The 14,282-nt window shown below is 42.9% G+C and overlaps 1 protein-coding gene across 2 annotated transcripts; it reads left to right on the top strand.

Annotated features, from left to right (window-relative positions):
* The first annotated feature begins 2,049 nt into the window (after positions 1–2,049).
* LOC120045118 (myotubularin-related protein 2-like) lies at positions 2,050–14,030 on the top strand. Of its 2 annotated transcripts, XM_038990009.1 has the most exons (16): positions 2,050–2,273; positions 6,001–6,106; positions 6,222–6,245; positions 6,372–6,432; positions 6,510–6,604; positions 6,717–6,821; positions 7,056–7,160; positions 7,260–7,343; positions 7,416–7,565; positions 7,687–7,875; positions 10,621–10,806; positions 10,950–11,156; positions 11,417–11,509; positions 11,691–11,804; positions 12,003–12,179; positions 12,525–14,030. In XM_038990009.1, exons 1-16 carry the CDS (start codon positions 2,194–2,196, stop codon positions 12,687–12,689), a joined length of 1,941 nt encoding a protein of 646 aa, XP_038845937.1. In that variant the 5' UTR covers positions 2,050–2,193; the 3' UTR covers positions 12,690–14,030. The 2 variants fall into 2 exon arrangements, with proteins under 2 accessions (XP_038845937.1, XP_038845938.1); XM_038990010.1 differs by lacking the exon at positions 6,222–6,245.
* The last annotated feature ends 252 nt before the right edge of the window (positions 14,031–14,282 follow it).

The following is a 14,282-nucleotide window of genomic DNA, read 5'->3' as shown; positions in this document are numbered from 1 at the left end:
GCCGCAGCAAGACAACCAAGAGTCATGGAGAACTAACACCTACATCAAAGTGATTTTGATTTTATATTATGTCATACCCAAAATGGATTGTGGCTCAATCATTATTTTATTACCTCCCCCTGCAAAGACACCTATTTTACAGGATGTAGTGTTGTGGCTGATTTGTGCACAACAATCTAAATTATAATTCTCTCACATTGCAGCAGGTGTGGAACACAATGCAGACAGCAGGGGGACACAGAAAATGATTGATTACATAGAATTGGAGAGAAGAATATTACGATGGCTATAAACTCATTTTACAAAATTATAATTTGTCTTTTGCCTTGAGTTTCTCACAATGATATTTGAATTTTGTGTGAATCTTTAAAGGCAGGTATTGAGAGTTATCAGATAGAACCATGTACATTGTAAACCAGGGGTGAACGTAGATTAACATTTTTACCGGTATGGTACACCCAGGTGCGAGCAAGCATTTTTTAAATCCTACATAAAGTACAGGGTAGCCTACTCTGCTAACACTGACAAACAGACCAATAAAAACTAAAAGTGGCACTGACCCATTGACAAATACAGTGAATATGCACACACCGGGATATGGCCGATGTTCTCCGCTGGTGCCAATAAGGTAACTTAATTGAACGAACAGTAGCATAAGAATTTTTTGATAATTAAAAGACAGATATTTTAATTGTCATCTCTTTACAGCAATAGCCATTTGCTTTCCAAACAGTTTTTCCGCGATTGTATTTTTAAATATTGCGATATGCCTGGTTGGGTCTCTGCTTTTCACTGACAGTAGTAACCCAATCATCTATTTTGTTATTTGCAGCCTGCACTGTCCAGATGTCGGACCCTTCCGACTGTAGGCGATGCGATTGAAAACAATCCACAGGTTGTTTGTTTTTAACTAATAATCCTCTGTGGCCAAATCATGCTTTCTGGTGTAATAGCCTATTTTGAATGCTTTTATTTATGTATAGACAGGAGTAAGCTAATTAGGCCATATACTTTCGGCAATTTAATTCAATTTACTTTAGGGAAAGCTTCCCCTAGCCTTATGGCACGCCGCCTATGCCGTTTAATGTGGCATGAACACAACCAGTCATGATGTTTTCATCAAATACGCTCCTTGTAGGCTACCCGCGCACATACGTCCACTCACAAAATCATTTCAGCATCCAAAACCCAACAGTGCACTGTGCAGCCACAATTTGATGTGGCAAACATGCAGTAATGTTAAATACTTCTGTAATAACCTATAGTTTTTTTGGGCATGTTGTATTAATTGTGATAGGCTCACGTTTTACCGGTAAGCACACCCCCACTATTTATTTTGCCAGGATGCCATAACGGACCATATTTTCAACCCGTTTGTAACATTGTTAATATATATACTTTGTGGTATTGTGTATATATAACAATGTTGGTGATTGGAATGTATAATGTAGGCCTACTGTGTATATTTTTTAAGTTATCAATTTACTAGTTTATAGCACACATATTTTTCTTAACATGTTTCTTCTCCCCTGTATCCCCTCCAAACACTGTTTTCAGAGTTTGTGTAAATCTGATCTGATTTGGACATTGCTTTTTGAATTTGTGACATGTAGAAATGGCATGGGGTCGATATGCATTTTGGTTTTTGTAACAGCTAACTATATTAAGTTCTTATGTTGATGTGTCTGTTTGCCTTTTTCAATTTCCAAATACCAAAAATATAGATAATTCTGTGAATTCTTGAATGTACATGTTAACATGATGCACTGGATATTTATATTTGTTCCTAATATCTGTGCACAAATCAAATGTTTTGCACACAATGTGTTGAGTACTTGTCCATTCTCAATCCTCATCTTCTCTCCCCATATTTCTCTTTAAAAAAAATCTCTAATACTGGAGCATTTATCTCTTGATAGTGTTGATGTGGTGGGCTACATGTAATAACCAGTAATGGCTGCGGGGGGCGCAACCCCAACCATAGATGGACTGTTAAAAAATAGCTCCAAACAAACGAGAAGTGAAACAAACCACTCCCGTTATTATGGACAGGGTCAAGGAACTCTGGGAAAAGATGGCAGCTTCCTGTCTGTACCTCGGATTTACTTTTCACCAAGGACGGAATCAAAACAGTTGCATGTAGATATCTGCCCTATCGCCTCAACCTGATAATTAATATACTTAAACTTTACCATGGAGAACACCGGGAGCATCGACAGTCTAGGCTCGAAGCGATCCTCGTCAAGGCAGCCGAGTGTTGATTCATTGTCCAGGTGGGGCTCGCACATCTAGCTCCCTGTGTAGTCGATTGACAGGCGCTTGTATAACTGACTATGCTACCTATCGCTATATAAAATGCGTCGAAACATTCTCGATAGTGAAGATACTGTATGTCATTATACGACTGTAATTCAATGAAAGATGTTTAAGTATTATCTGAACCTTACTGAAATAAGATATGAAGATGTAATGAATACAATATGTGCCCAAGACTTCCTCCTTTCATTTGGTATGACATTTATACCATTGTGATGCATTGTGCCCAGTAAATGTTAGACAGTGTGACAACATACCTCGCTCTCCCCTACTTTACACCACTGCTGCTTTTTTGGGCAAACTGTTAAATTACCTTCTTGAGCTGCCTCCCATAGCGACTTTTGTAACCCTAATCCCAGTACGGAGTTGTAGACAGTTAAAGAGTGTGTGCACTTGTGACAATTTGCCAAATCAGCGGGTAAATTGACACTACGTCGGGTAAATCGTCATATTGGATTATCAAAAAATAAGAACACAACTAGTTAATTGTGAATATTGATTTTAATTTCAAATTCAAAACCAAATTCAACTTCATTAAAGAATTCAAAAATAAAAACAATCATGCCTAGAGAATCTGGCAAATCATGCCTTTTCAAATCAAAACAATGCTGGCAGAACACAGATTAAGTGGCACGACCACTTTACAAATCGAAAGTTCTCTGGCATGCACATGGATGCACGGTAATAGTTGGAATGGAATGCTGAAGATAACTTGCGTAAATGTCTCAAGTCTTAACAGAAGTGGTGTTTAAACACTAATGCACAGTTTTGTAACAGCCTATACGACATACATCCATATCTGATTAATCACTCATCTTCAGTCAGTTCTGGCACACAAATTGCCTGGCCTGAGGTGGAAGCATCATGGGCCTATTTGCTGCATCTCACACACTTCACCCAAGTCTCCTTTAGAAAGCTGTTTGAAAATGTCTCCACACAGATGAGGCAGAAGCACTCCTCTTCATCTGATGATGACTTTTCTACGATTTCTTTTTTGAGATGCCATGTTTTTTGCAGATCCAGATTGACTCCTCCCCCCTCCTTGCTTCCCTTTCTTCAGAAACAGCATTTTGCTAGATTGTGCCTTATTCTTTTCCATTTCTAGTGGCTGCTTGAATTGCTGTTTTGCGCCGTTTTCTTCCTTTGCAAGCTGGTTTTCGGGGGCCAGCTTTTGGATATGGCCAGATGTCCTCTGGAGTTGGTAGTCCGCTGTCAGCAATGGCATTGCTGGGCAAGGGTGAGCTGGTGCTAGCATAAGAACTGGGCAGGTCTGTGTCTGATCTCGTGCTAAGCAGGGCTGGAATGGTGTTGGGCCTGGCAAGTTAGTGCTGGGGCCTGGCAGGGATGAAATGGTGCTGGGGCCTGGCAGGGCTGGAATGTTGCTGGGGCGTGGCAGGGCTGGTCCTGGTAGGGTTCTGAATGGGGCTGTAACGTAGGATAGCGCAAACTCAGTTTCCAGAAATACATCCCTGTTGTAAGGTTGTACCCCAGCCACCCTAAAGCCAGTCTGAATGTTCAAGGGGGTTGCAGCCAGAGGATAGGAGATTGTCAATTTATGACATTGTTCCTCATCCAGGCATCACACGCGGTGTTGATGTGCCTCTTTAGCGGCCCATAGACAGACCTGTCTAAGGGTTGAAGCCGATGAGAGCAATGGGGTGGGAATGACAGCATAATTATGCCATTTTCTTTGGCATAGTTGAGTCCATCAATGGACAGATGAGACTCGTGAACAGGAAATTCACCATAGAACATGGTCACACAAAATAGCTATTTGATTTGAGATAGCGCCTCTAGTGTTGGAGGTATGAACAGTGACAATTTCCCTCCCTCTCCCCTACTTAAGTAGTACTTTAAAGTATTTTTACTTAAGTAGTTTTTGGGGGTATCTGTACTTTACTATGTATATTTGACAACTTTTACTTTACTACATTCCTAAAGAAAACATACTTTTTACTCCATACATTTTCCCTGACACCCAAAAGTACTTGTTACATTTTGAATGGCTAGCAGGACAGAAATGGTCCAATCACGCATTATCAAGAACATCCCTGGTCATCCCTATTGCATCTGATCTGGCGGACTCACTAAACACAAATGCTATGTTTGTAAATTGTTGGAGTGTGCCCCTGGCGATCTGTAAAAAAAAAAAAATGGTGCCATTTTTTATATAGGGAATTTGAAGTGACTTACTTTTTACAAGACTTAAGTATATTTTAGCAATTATTTACTTTTGATACTTTAAGTATGTTTAAAACCAAATACTTTGACCAAAAACCAAAATACAAGTAGTATTTTACTGGGTGACTCACTTTTACTTGAGTAATTTTCTATTAAAAAAGGTATCTTTACTTTTTCTCAAGTATAACAATTCTGTACTTTTTCCACCACTGGAAAGTAGACTTATTTTCTACTAGTAGTACTAACTATACTGAACAAAAATATAAACGCAACAATTTCAAAGATTTTATAGTTCATATATGGAAATTAGTCAATTGAAATAAATTCATTAGGCCCTAATCTATGGATTTCACATGCCTGGGAATACAGATATGCATCTGTTGTTCACAGATACCTTAAGGTAGGGGCGTGGATCAGAAAACCAGTCAGTATCTGGTGTGACCATGTGCCTCATGCAGCGTGACATCTCCTTCGCAGAATTGATTAGGCTGTTGATTATGGCCTGTGGAATGTTGTCCCACTCTTCAATGGCTGTGCAAAGTTGCTGGAACTGGAACACGCTGTCGTGGATGTTGATCCAGAGCATCCCAAACAAGCTCAATGGGTGAAATGTCTGGTGAGTATGCAGGCCATGTTCAGATCCTTGCAACATGGGGCCGTGCATTATTATGCTAAAACATGAGGTGAAGGCGGTGGATTAATGGCACGACAATGGGCCTCAGGATCTCATCACGGTATCTCTGCATTCAAATTGCCATCGATAAAATGCAATTGTGTTTGTTGTCCGTAGTTTGCCTGCCCATACCAAAACCCCACTGCCACCATGGGGCACTCTGTTCAAAATGTTGACATCAGCAAACTGCTCGGTACAGTTGAAACCGGGATTCATCCATGAAGAGCACACCTCTCCTCCAGCGTGCCAGTGGCCATCGAAGGTGAGCATTTGCCAACTGAAGTCGGTTACGACGCCGAACTGCATGTGGTGGTCCTGGGCTGGTGTGGTTACGCGTGATCTGCGGTTGAGGCCGGTTGGACATGCTGCCAAATTCTCTAAAATTACATTAGAGGTGGCTTATGGTAGAGCAATGAACATTCAATTCTCACAACAGGTCTGGTGGACATTCCTGCAGTCAGCATGCCAATTGAGACATCTGTGGTGTTGTGTTGTGATAACTACACATTTGAGTGGCTTTTTATTGTTCGCAGCATACAACTAAATAAGTTGTGCATATGGAACATTTCTGGGATCTTTTATGTCAGCTCATCAAACATGGGACCAACGTTTTATATGTTGCGTTTATATTTTTGTTCAGTGTAGTTAGCTAGACACAATGGCAGATTCCACAGCCATCTAGTCTGTGGGCAAACTTAAGTAGCCCAGGGGACTGAAAAACAGAGGGTCTAACAGACAGTGGATATATTCTCCAGTCCCCTGGGCTAGGTATGATATTTTTGCTCAGTATCCTAAGATATAGAACATGTATTCTGCCATTCTCTTCACAGTACCTCCACCTCTCGTTCTGACTGGTCCACTCACGCTGCCAAGCCCACCTTTGCAATGTCTTCTGACAATGTGTCCATCTCAACAGAGTTTTCCCCAGAGCTACGGGTTGGTACATGGCTCTTCACTTACAACTTTACGTAGATTTAGGTCTACTAATGTAGCAGTAACAGCTAAAACATGTCTGCCTTTGTCCCTCTTGCTTTTCTTCTATTGATTTCAGGGCAGACCTAAAGCGGTTGCCAAGGTATATTCTTCAATCCCTCTTCCCTTAAAGATTTGTGTTGGCATTTTAATTAAAATAATCTACTTCTATTTTCAATTGGCTTCTCTGTATGTTTTACCTATCAATGGAATCTTGTTTTATATACAGGTGCTCAGGGATTCAAAAGAAGAACCACAGTTACTACCAAAGGAAAGTGTGCAAGACATGGGTATGTCACCCCCCTTTTGTGGCCATCTATCGGTTATTTTGAGTTTAATGTAATGACCTGCTTAAACTTTCTAACAGCCAAAGATGTCACCTACATCTGTCCTTACATCGGTGCACTGAGGGGGACATTGACTGTCACCAACTACAGATTGTTTTTCAAATGCATGGACAGGGTATGTAGGCTTTTGTTATACTGATATAACAGTCATAATAGCTTTCCATCTGTCTCCATTCCACCCTTCAGGATGTCAAATCATTGTTTTTATTATTTCCTATGTCTCCTAGGAACCAGCGTTTGTGCTGGACTTGCCCCTGGGGGTAGTGAGCCGGGTGGAGAAGATAGGAGGTGCATCTAGCCGTGGGGAGGTCTCCTACGGGCTGGTCTGCAAGGTGAGCAGTGACCACCACAAAAATGCCTGGAACATCCCTTACCTGATGTTTGTCCTAATATATCATCTATGACGCTCTCAAAGAGAACAAGCATTTTTCTTATACTCTTGTGCCCTGATGAAATTACCATGATTGATTCAGATACATCTGTTTAAACGTGACTCCAATCACTGCACTAGTGTACTTCTTTCTCTGAGTGTAAATGACAGTGGTTACAGTGACCGGTCTCCTCAGGATATCCGTAATCTGCGGTTTGCACACAAGCAGATGGAGGATTCACTCAGGAAGTCCATTTTCGAAATCCTGATGAAATTTGCCTTTCCTGTTTCTAATGGTCTGGTGAGTGAGTCACTAGGTCTCTGCTACCCCTGGTATGTTACTGTGTGCTGTATGTACAGACCCAACTGACTTGACTATTTTTCCGTCTATCATCCACAGACAATCTTTGCCTTTGAGTATGGGCAGGTCTATCCTGAAAATGGCTGGAAAGTGTATGATGCTCAAGTGGAATACAAAAGACAGGTATTTGAAAGATTCTGAAAATCTGGGCTCTGGTTATAAGCTGTTTATACACTTGTGGTGGGGTGTGTGTAGGGCTTACCCAACGAGAGCTGGAGGATAACTAAAGTGAATGATCACTACGAGCTGTGTGACACTTACCCATCAACCCTGGTGGTGCCTGTTAACATCCCAGATGAGGAGTTGAAGAGAGTGGCTGCCTTCAGAGCCAAGGGCAGGATACCTGTGAGTTAATATTTACACTTTACACTGTCTGCGGTACCTCTGTAGTAGTACCTTGATGTAGTACTTGTGGTCCAGTGTTGTGTTCCTGTCCATACCAATGCCTCTGCTGTGTGCGGTGCAGGTGCTGTCATGGATTCACCCAGAGAGCCAGGCCACAGTGATCCGCTGTAGTCAGCCCATGGTTGGGGTCAACGGCAAGCGCAGCAAAGACGATGAGAAGTACCTCCAGACCATCATGGATGCCAACGCTCAGTCCCATAAGCTCTTCATCTTCGATGCCAGGCCTAGCGTCAATGCTGCTGCCAACAAGGTATGTTATTAGTAATAATAATATTTATGAGTGCGAAGTGCGTTTCCCATACTCAATGCCAATACAGTTCAATGCTCAACCGATAGCGTTATTTGCTGTGGAATTGATGTTAATCTCCTCTCACAGATCTTCTGTAAGTATGAAAACTATTCACTATCGTTCAGGGTATATGGGAACGTTCTCCAGCAAGAAAACCAAAAAAATTCAATAAAGTCACTGACAACAACCAAAACAGGTGGGGTTTTAAGAGGGGTTCTGAAAGACACTCATGGCGTTGTCCACTGAAAGTTGACTAGCAACAACAACTGGAACTTAAGACACCCACCATGAGCGCCCACTAAATTTGCCCAAGAACAGGGAAACAAAATTAAAACCCACACCAAACTTAGACAGGAAGCAAAGCAAAAATATAGGTGAAACGAAAACAGTGAAGATCAGACAAAGGAATGTTTTTTTCTAGAAATCAAATAGGGCGCACCAACTAAAGGTGTTGATCCTCCACATCTCTCAAGACAACTGGAACACTGGGCCAGCCACTTAAATAGCATCTGGGCCAGCACAGGTGAACATGTGTAACACATACACATACTGACTAACACATACTGACTAACACATACTGACTAACGAGATGACGCCAATCGGCGCACCCTATGTACTAACGCGCTATACGTGGCAAAAAGTCCAACCTCAATACATAAATGGGAAAACCAAAACCTGTAACACCTTCTTTCTTATGACAACAAATATATCCTATATTTTGTTGGACAAGTTTGTTCACCACCAAAAGAAAACAACTTTAATTTCACTTAAATGCGTTGCTACTTATGCGTCGCCTTTTCCAATATAATCATGGTGTCTACTGTCAACAATTAAATACAAGACAAAACACCCCCCCCCCCCTTTAAATTTTATTATTTTTATATAGTTGCCTAAAACGCAGAAGTTTTGAGAAACATGTAAAATAAAGTATGTTCCTTATACTCTCATCGCACTGAAACGAGCGCAACCAAAACAATACTCATCTCCAAAACAGCAAAACGTGCAGTCAAACAAATTGTGAGCCAGGGCAACACACTGGCTAAATGCAAAACACAAAACTTATTGACTGCCCACCCTTGAAAGACAATCAGCAACCAAGTTGTCCTTACCACCGACATGTCTGATTTTCAATTGGAAACTCCTGTAATATCCATAGCAACTTTCCTCTCGTGATTTTTCTCAGTGGAATGGCCTCAGGGAAACGAGTGGCAGCACACGTGATGGCTAAGAGAAACTGGTTACCACTCTTTGCTTTGGGCAAAGGACCAACACAATCCACCAGAACCTTGCTGAAAGGTTTGTCAAAAGCAGGAATAGGCTGCAAAGGTGCAACCACCACAGCTTGGTTCGGTATACTCATCCGCTGGAAAACGTAACAGGATTTACTGTAAGACACGGCATCCTGTTTCAGACCAGGCCAGAAGAAGTTACGTAAGATACAGTCATACTGTATCAGTCATACATTTGACTCCAAGATGGCCTGCCATACTACCATTGTGAGCCAACCTCAGTATCTCTTATCGAAGCGTAACTGGAATGACAATTTGAGATGCACTGGGCCAATCGTCCTGCCCAGAAGTAGCGCGAGAATGCCATTTCGTCATTAGAATACCATCTCTTTTTTTTATTTTATTTTTATCCCCTTTTCTCCCCAATTTTTGTGGTATCCAATCGCTAGTAATTACTATCTTGTCTCATCGCTACAACTCCCGTACGGGCTCGGGAGAGACGAAGGTCGAAAGCCACGCGTCCTCCGAAGCACAACCCAACCAAGCCGCACTGCTTCTTAACACAGCGCGCCTCCAACCCGGAAGCCAGCCGCACCAATGTGTCGGAGGAAACACCGTGCACCTGGCCCCCTTGGTTAGCGCGCACTGCGCCCGGCCCGCCACAGGAGTCGCTGGAGCGCGATGAGACAAGGATATCCCTACCGGCCAAACCCTCCCTAACCCGGACGACGCTAGCCCAATTGTGCGTCGCCCCACGGACCTCCCGGCCGGCTGCGACAGAGCCTGGGCGCGAACCCAGAGACTCTGGTGGCGCAGCTAGCACTGCGATGCAGTGCCCTAGACCACTGCGCCACCCGGGAGGCCCCAGAAAACCATCTCTGTCAAAGTAACTCACACAAACTTTATCAAACTCCTCCTCTGGACGTATCTCAGAAAAAAGAGGGGAGAGGGAGACATCTTTACAGATCAACCATGGTGGGATTGCAGGCATCTTCCTCAACACTAGACTTGCTCGCAATGACTTTCTTAGACATAGCACGTGTAACGGCACACGCTGGGAACACGCTAGTGTACTTTTCTGATTACCCATCAGGTTCCTCTACTCTGGGTTCCTTACAAATGACAGGATTTAGCCCAACCTTCTCCAGCCAGATCGTTTCCCAAAATGAATGAGACCCCCTTCACCAGTATGCTAGGCCTCACACCAACAGCGGAACCAGAATTAAGATCAGACTCGAGTTCCACATTATACAAAGGAGCTTCCATGCAACCCATCTCCATGCCTTGTGCTACAGACTATAACCAGTTGCTGAAGTGTCAGACAAAGGCAAAACAAAATGAAGGACTGGGCTGCCCCAGTGTCTCGCAGTATCTTCACTGGCTGCTTAACAGCATCGCTACTCTGAAACATAAATGAAAAAAACCTGTAACAATGTTAAATTACAAGAGATGACTACATTCTCTGTGTTGTCCTCAGATGAAAGGGGGTGGCTATGAGAGTGAGGATGCCTATCAGAATGCAGAATTGGTGTTCTTGGACATCCACAACATCCACGTGATGAGGGAGTCACTGCGCAAGTTGAAGGAGGTAGTCTATCCCAACATCAAGGAGTCCCATTGGTTCTCCAACCTCGAGTCCACTCATTGGCTGGAACACATCAAGGTGAGGGGAGAGAAAATAAATCAAGGTTGAGATTATTTGTTTCGTACATAAAGAGTTAGAGAGTGGAAGCAGAAAATGGGGAGAAGGTGTGTCTTGGATGCTGTTCCAGCCCATGTTAACCTGTCTGTCTGTGCCCTGCGTAGCTGATCCTGGCTGGGGCGCTGCGTATTGCAGACAAGGTGGAGTCAGGGAAGACGTCAGTGGTGGTTCACTGCAGTGATGGGTGGGACCGTACTGTCCAGCTCACCTCCCTGGCCATGCTGATGCTGGACGGACACTACCGCACCATCCGCGGCTTCCAGGTGCTGCTGGAGAAAGAGTGGCTGAGCTTCGGCCACCGCTTCCAGCTGGTAAATAAGCCTTTACTCTCTCTCACTGTGTTGTGTTCCTTATACCAAGCCTCAATACTTGGGCCACATTTTGGAAATGCTTTGGACATTCTAATGTGGTAAGAGAAGTTGAAATGGTTTAAAACTCTGGATGGCTACATCATTTCCTGAATCGGGTCACATGGGTCAACCATGGCCCATGGCACAACTTCACCCTTTCCTGTTTCTTGTGTTTTGTTCAGCCATTATGGTCACATGACTCCCTGTTCTTCTCCTTCCAGAGGATCGGTCATGGGGATAAGAACCACACAGACGCAGACCGCTCGCCTGTCTTCCTGCAGTTCATAGACTGTGTGTGGCAGATGACCCGCCAGGTGAGTGACATCACTGTTTGGTGCTGATGGATTAGGGCCCTGAGTTTTTCCTAACCATATGACCTGACCAGGAAAAGCTCTGGGCCCTAGTAAAAGGTACACGGGTCATGTTTTACAAACGTCCCCTTGGATTGTGTTTATTACGTGTGAATTGTAAATTAACTGTTGTTGTCGTCTTAAGTTTCTTGCAGCCTTCGAGTTCAACGAATACTTCCTGATCACCATCCTGGACCATCTGTACAGCTGCCTGTTTGGGACGTTCATGTGTAATAGTGAACAGCAGAGGGTGAAGGAGGTGAGAGTGCCAACAATGGCGTTAGATTAACGACAAACGCATGGAGTGCAATGCAGAAATGTGAAACTAAATTAAATATGGTCTGTCATGGATAACATTTCATACAGTTGTTTAACAGTGCTAATAGGAATATGCTAAGGGATATATTTGATTTGCTTATGTTAACACCCACATGTCATACATTGTATTGTTCTGCAGGAGCTGCCCAAGAAGACAGTTTCCCTGTGGGCCTACATCAACAGCCAGCCAGAGGAGTTCACCAACCCTCTGTATGTCAACTATTCCAACCATGTGCTGTTCCCAGTGGTCAGCATGCGCCACCTGGAGCTCTGGGTGGGCTACTACATCCGCTGGAACCCTCGCATGAGGCCACAGGTCTGTGAAAACTACCTCACTTTCATAGCAGGAGTAAGGAAGTTAATGGTAGTAATATTTATGCTATCTGGTATAATTAGTATGAGTAAATGTCACAGGAGGTTGGTGGCACCTTAATTGGGGAGGACGGACTCGAGCGGAATGGTATCAAATGCATCAAACGCATGGTTTCCTTGTGTTTGATGCCATTTGTTCCGTTCCAGCCATTGTTATGATCCTTCCTCCCCTCAGCAGCCTCCACTGGTAAATGTACATTTCCATTCATATAAATGGCTGTTTGTATGCTTGTTATAGCATAGTTATATTCTAGTGTTGACCATTACCGTTTGTCTACCTTATTCCCAGGAGCCTGTTCACCAGCGCTACAAGGAGCTGCTGGCAAAGCGGGCGGAGCTTCAGAAGAGGGTGGAGGAGCTGCAGCGAGAGGTGAACAATCGCTCTGCCTCCTCATCCTCGGAGAGGGCGGGCTCTCCCACCCGCTCCATCACTCCAGTTCAGACCTTTGTCTGACAAGCAGACAGACAAAACCCAGGGGGATGGTGACCGGAAGCTTACAGTAGACGGCTGAGGACAGAGGCCCAACACCTATAGGAAGCAAAGCAACCAACAAGTGTCTGTAGAAACCGCATATTGGCCTTTGGCTGCTCCACCTCAACAGCTGAGGTCGTATAGAGTCAGAACCGTAGAATGAGAATAAGACCATTAATTTATATCTCTATGGTCAGAACCTTCTGCTGCACCAAACAGAGCTGCCTTTGTTTCCAACCACCTTGCTACAGCCATACTACACTCTACTGACCTCTGCTGCCAGGGTCAAGAGTACTGTAACATATTATCATAAAATAAGTATAAAATATCACATCAGCTTACTGTATGTAGGTATTACATTTATTATAAGTGATAAGTACACTAATCGATTAATAGGATAAAACAAGCAACACACTAAAAGTAAAAGCTCAATTAATTCCTCCATTGTTAAAGCAGGGTGGAGAATTATTCCAAAAAGGCAGGCTATTTAAACAATGTATGTTTATTTCTACTTGACATAATCCAAATAGGGTTTGAGGTCAGAATTGTCTCCACTAATGGTTTTGGAGTTGAGAAAATAGTTACTGAATGGACACATTTTGACCAAATAGGTGTGAATGAATCAATGTGGGCATGGGTGGGTGTATTGTTAGTTATGTATGACATTTCATCTGATCAGTATGCTGATGTTTTAAGCGGTCGAATTCCTTTTATTAGCAAGTTAACTGCATATTATTTTCTGTCTCGTAGGTTGTGTGTATAGTTTACAGTACACCATATACTTATATGCTTACACTGAGTTCTGAGTCTCATTCCTAATTGATTAGGTTATAACTTGAGGGCTTTTTGACTGCAAAGACCAGTTAATCATCTAATACATTGAATTGTTGCAATGAGTGGTCATCTTGACTCAGTTAAATATTGTTAACCATAAGCACGAAGACTGATCTGTGTACTGTATACCATCCCTCACTCCTACAGCAAAGATGGTGGAAATCTTTATGATATGGACTAGTCTAGACAAGTCTAGCTAGAGTTATGCTGTGCAGTGCATCATGTATAGGGAGGATGGATAGTGTTAGAGGGTAGCTATATGAATGTATGTTAGAACTTTGGCCCTGTTATCTGCTTATGTGTATATTGTGGTGATTTCTGCGATAATATCACGTTGCAGACTGCTCACTCAGAAAATGGATAATCAGGATTGACAATAATGTGCATTTAATGGTTTAGTTAGGGTTTTAAAATGAAAGCTGTAACCAAGTGCTTCTTGAAAGGTCATACTCACAGGTTCTTAATAAATGCTGCATATGTATTGTTGGATTCTAGCTTGAAATACTTGCTATACTAGAAGTTAATGATTACATGTATAAGGAATGTATATGGTGGGGTCAATGGAGGGTGGATAAAAACTAGGGGTCTGGAAAGTTAATGAGTGAGGGAAAAGGCAATCACCTGGTTGGATAGGTGTGGATTAGTGAGGAATTTGGGCCCAGGTCAGATGAAGTGAGTTTTTATTACACACACCACCTAAGTTCCTACCTAGCAACAAAGATGTATTGGCTGTCTAGATGT

Source organism: Salvelinus namaycush, chromosome 3 (assembly GCF_016432855.1).
Source record: "Salvelinus namaycush isolate Seneca chromosome 3, SaNama_1.0, whole genome shotgun sequence".
Classification (NCBI taxonomy): domain Eukaryota; kingdom Metazoa; phylum Chordata; class Actinopteri; order Salmoniformes; family Salmonidae; genus Salvelinus; species Salvelinus namaycush.
Note: the sequence above shows the minus strand (reverse complement) of the source record. Positions and strands in the feature narration are given on the sequence as shown.

Coding starts and splice junctions, on each gene's coding strand:
- LOC120045118 (XM_038990009.1), top strand. CDS start 2,194: ATGGAGAACACCGGGAGCATCGACAGTCTAGGCTCGAAGCGATCCTCG. Junction 7,161..7,259: donor TTCCTGTTTCTAATGGTCTG/GTGAGTGAGTCA, acceptor TATCATCCACAG/ACAATCTTTGCCTTTGAGTA. Junction 10,807..10,949: donor ATTGGCTGGAACACATCAAG/GTGAGGGGAGAG, acceptor TGCCCTGCGTAG/CTGATCCTGGCTGGGGCGCT.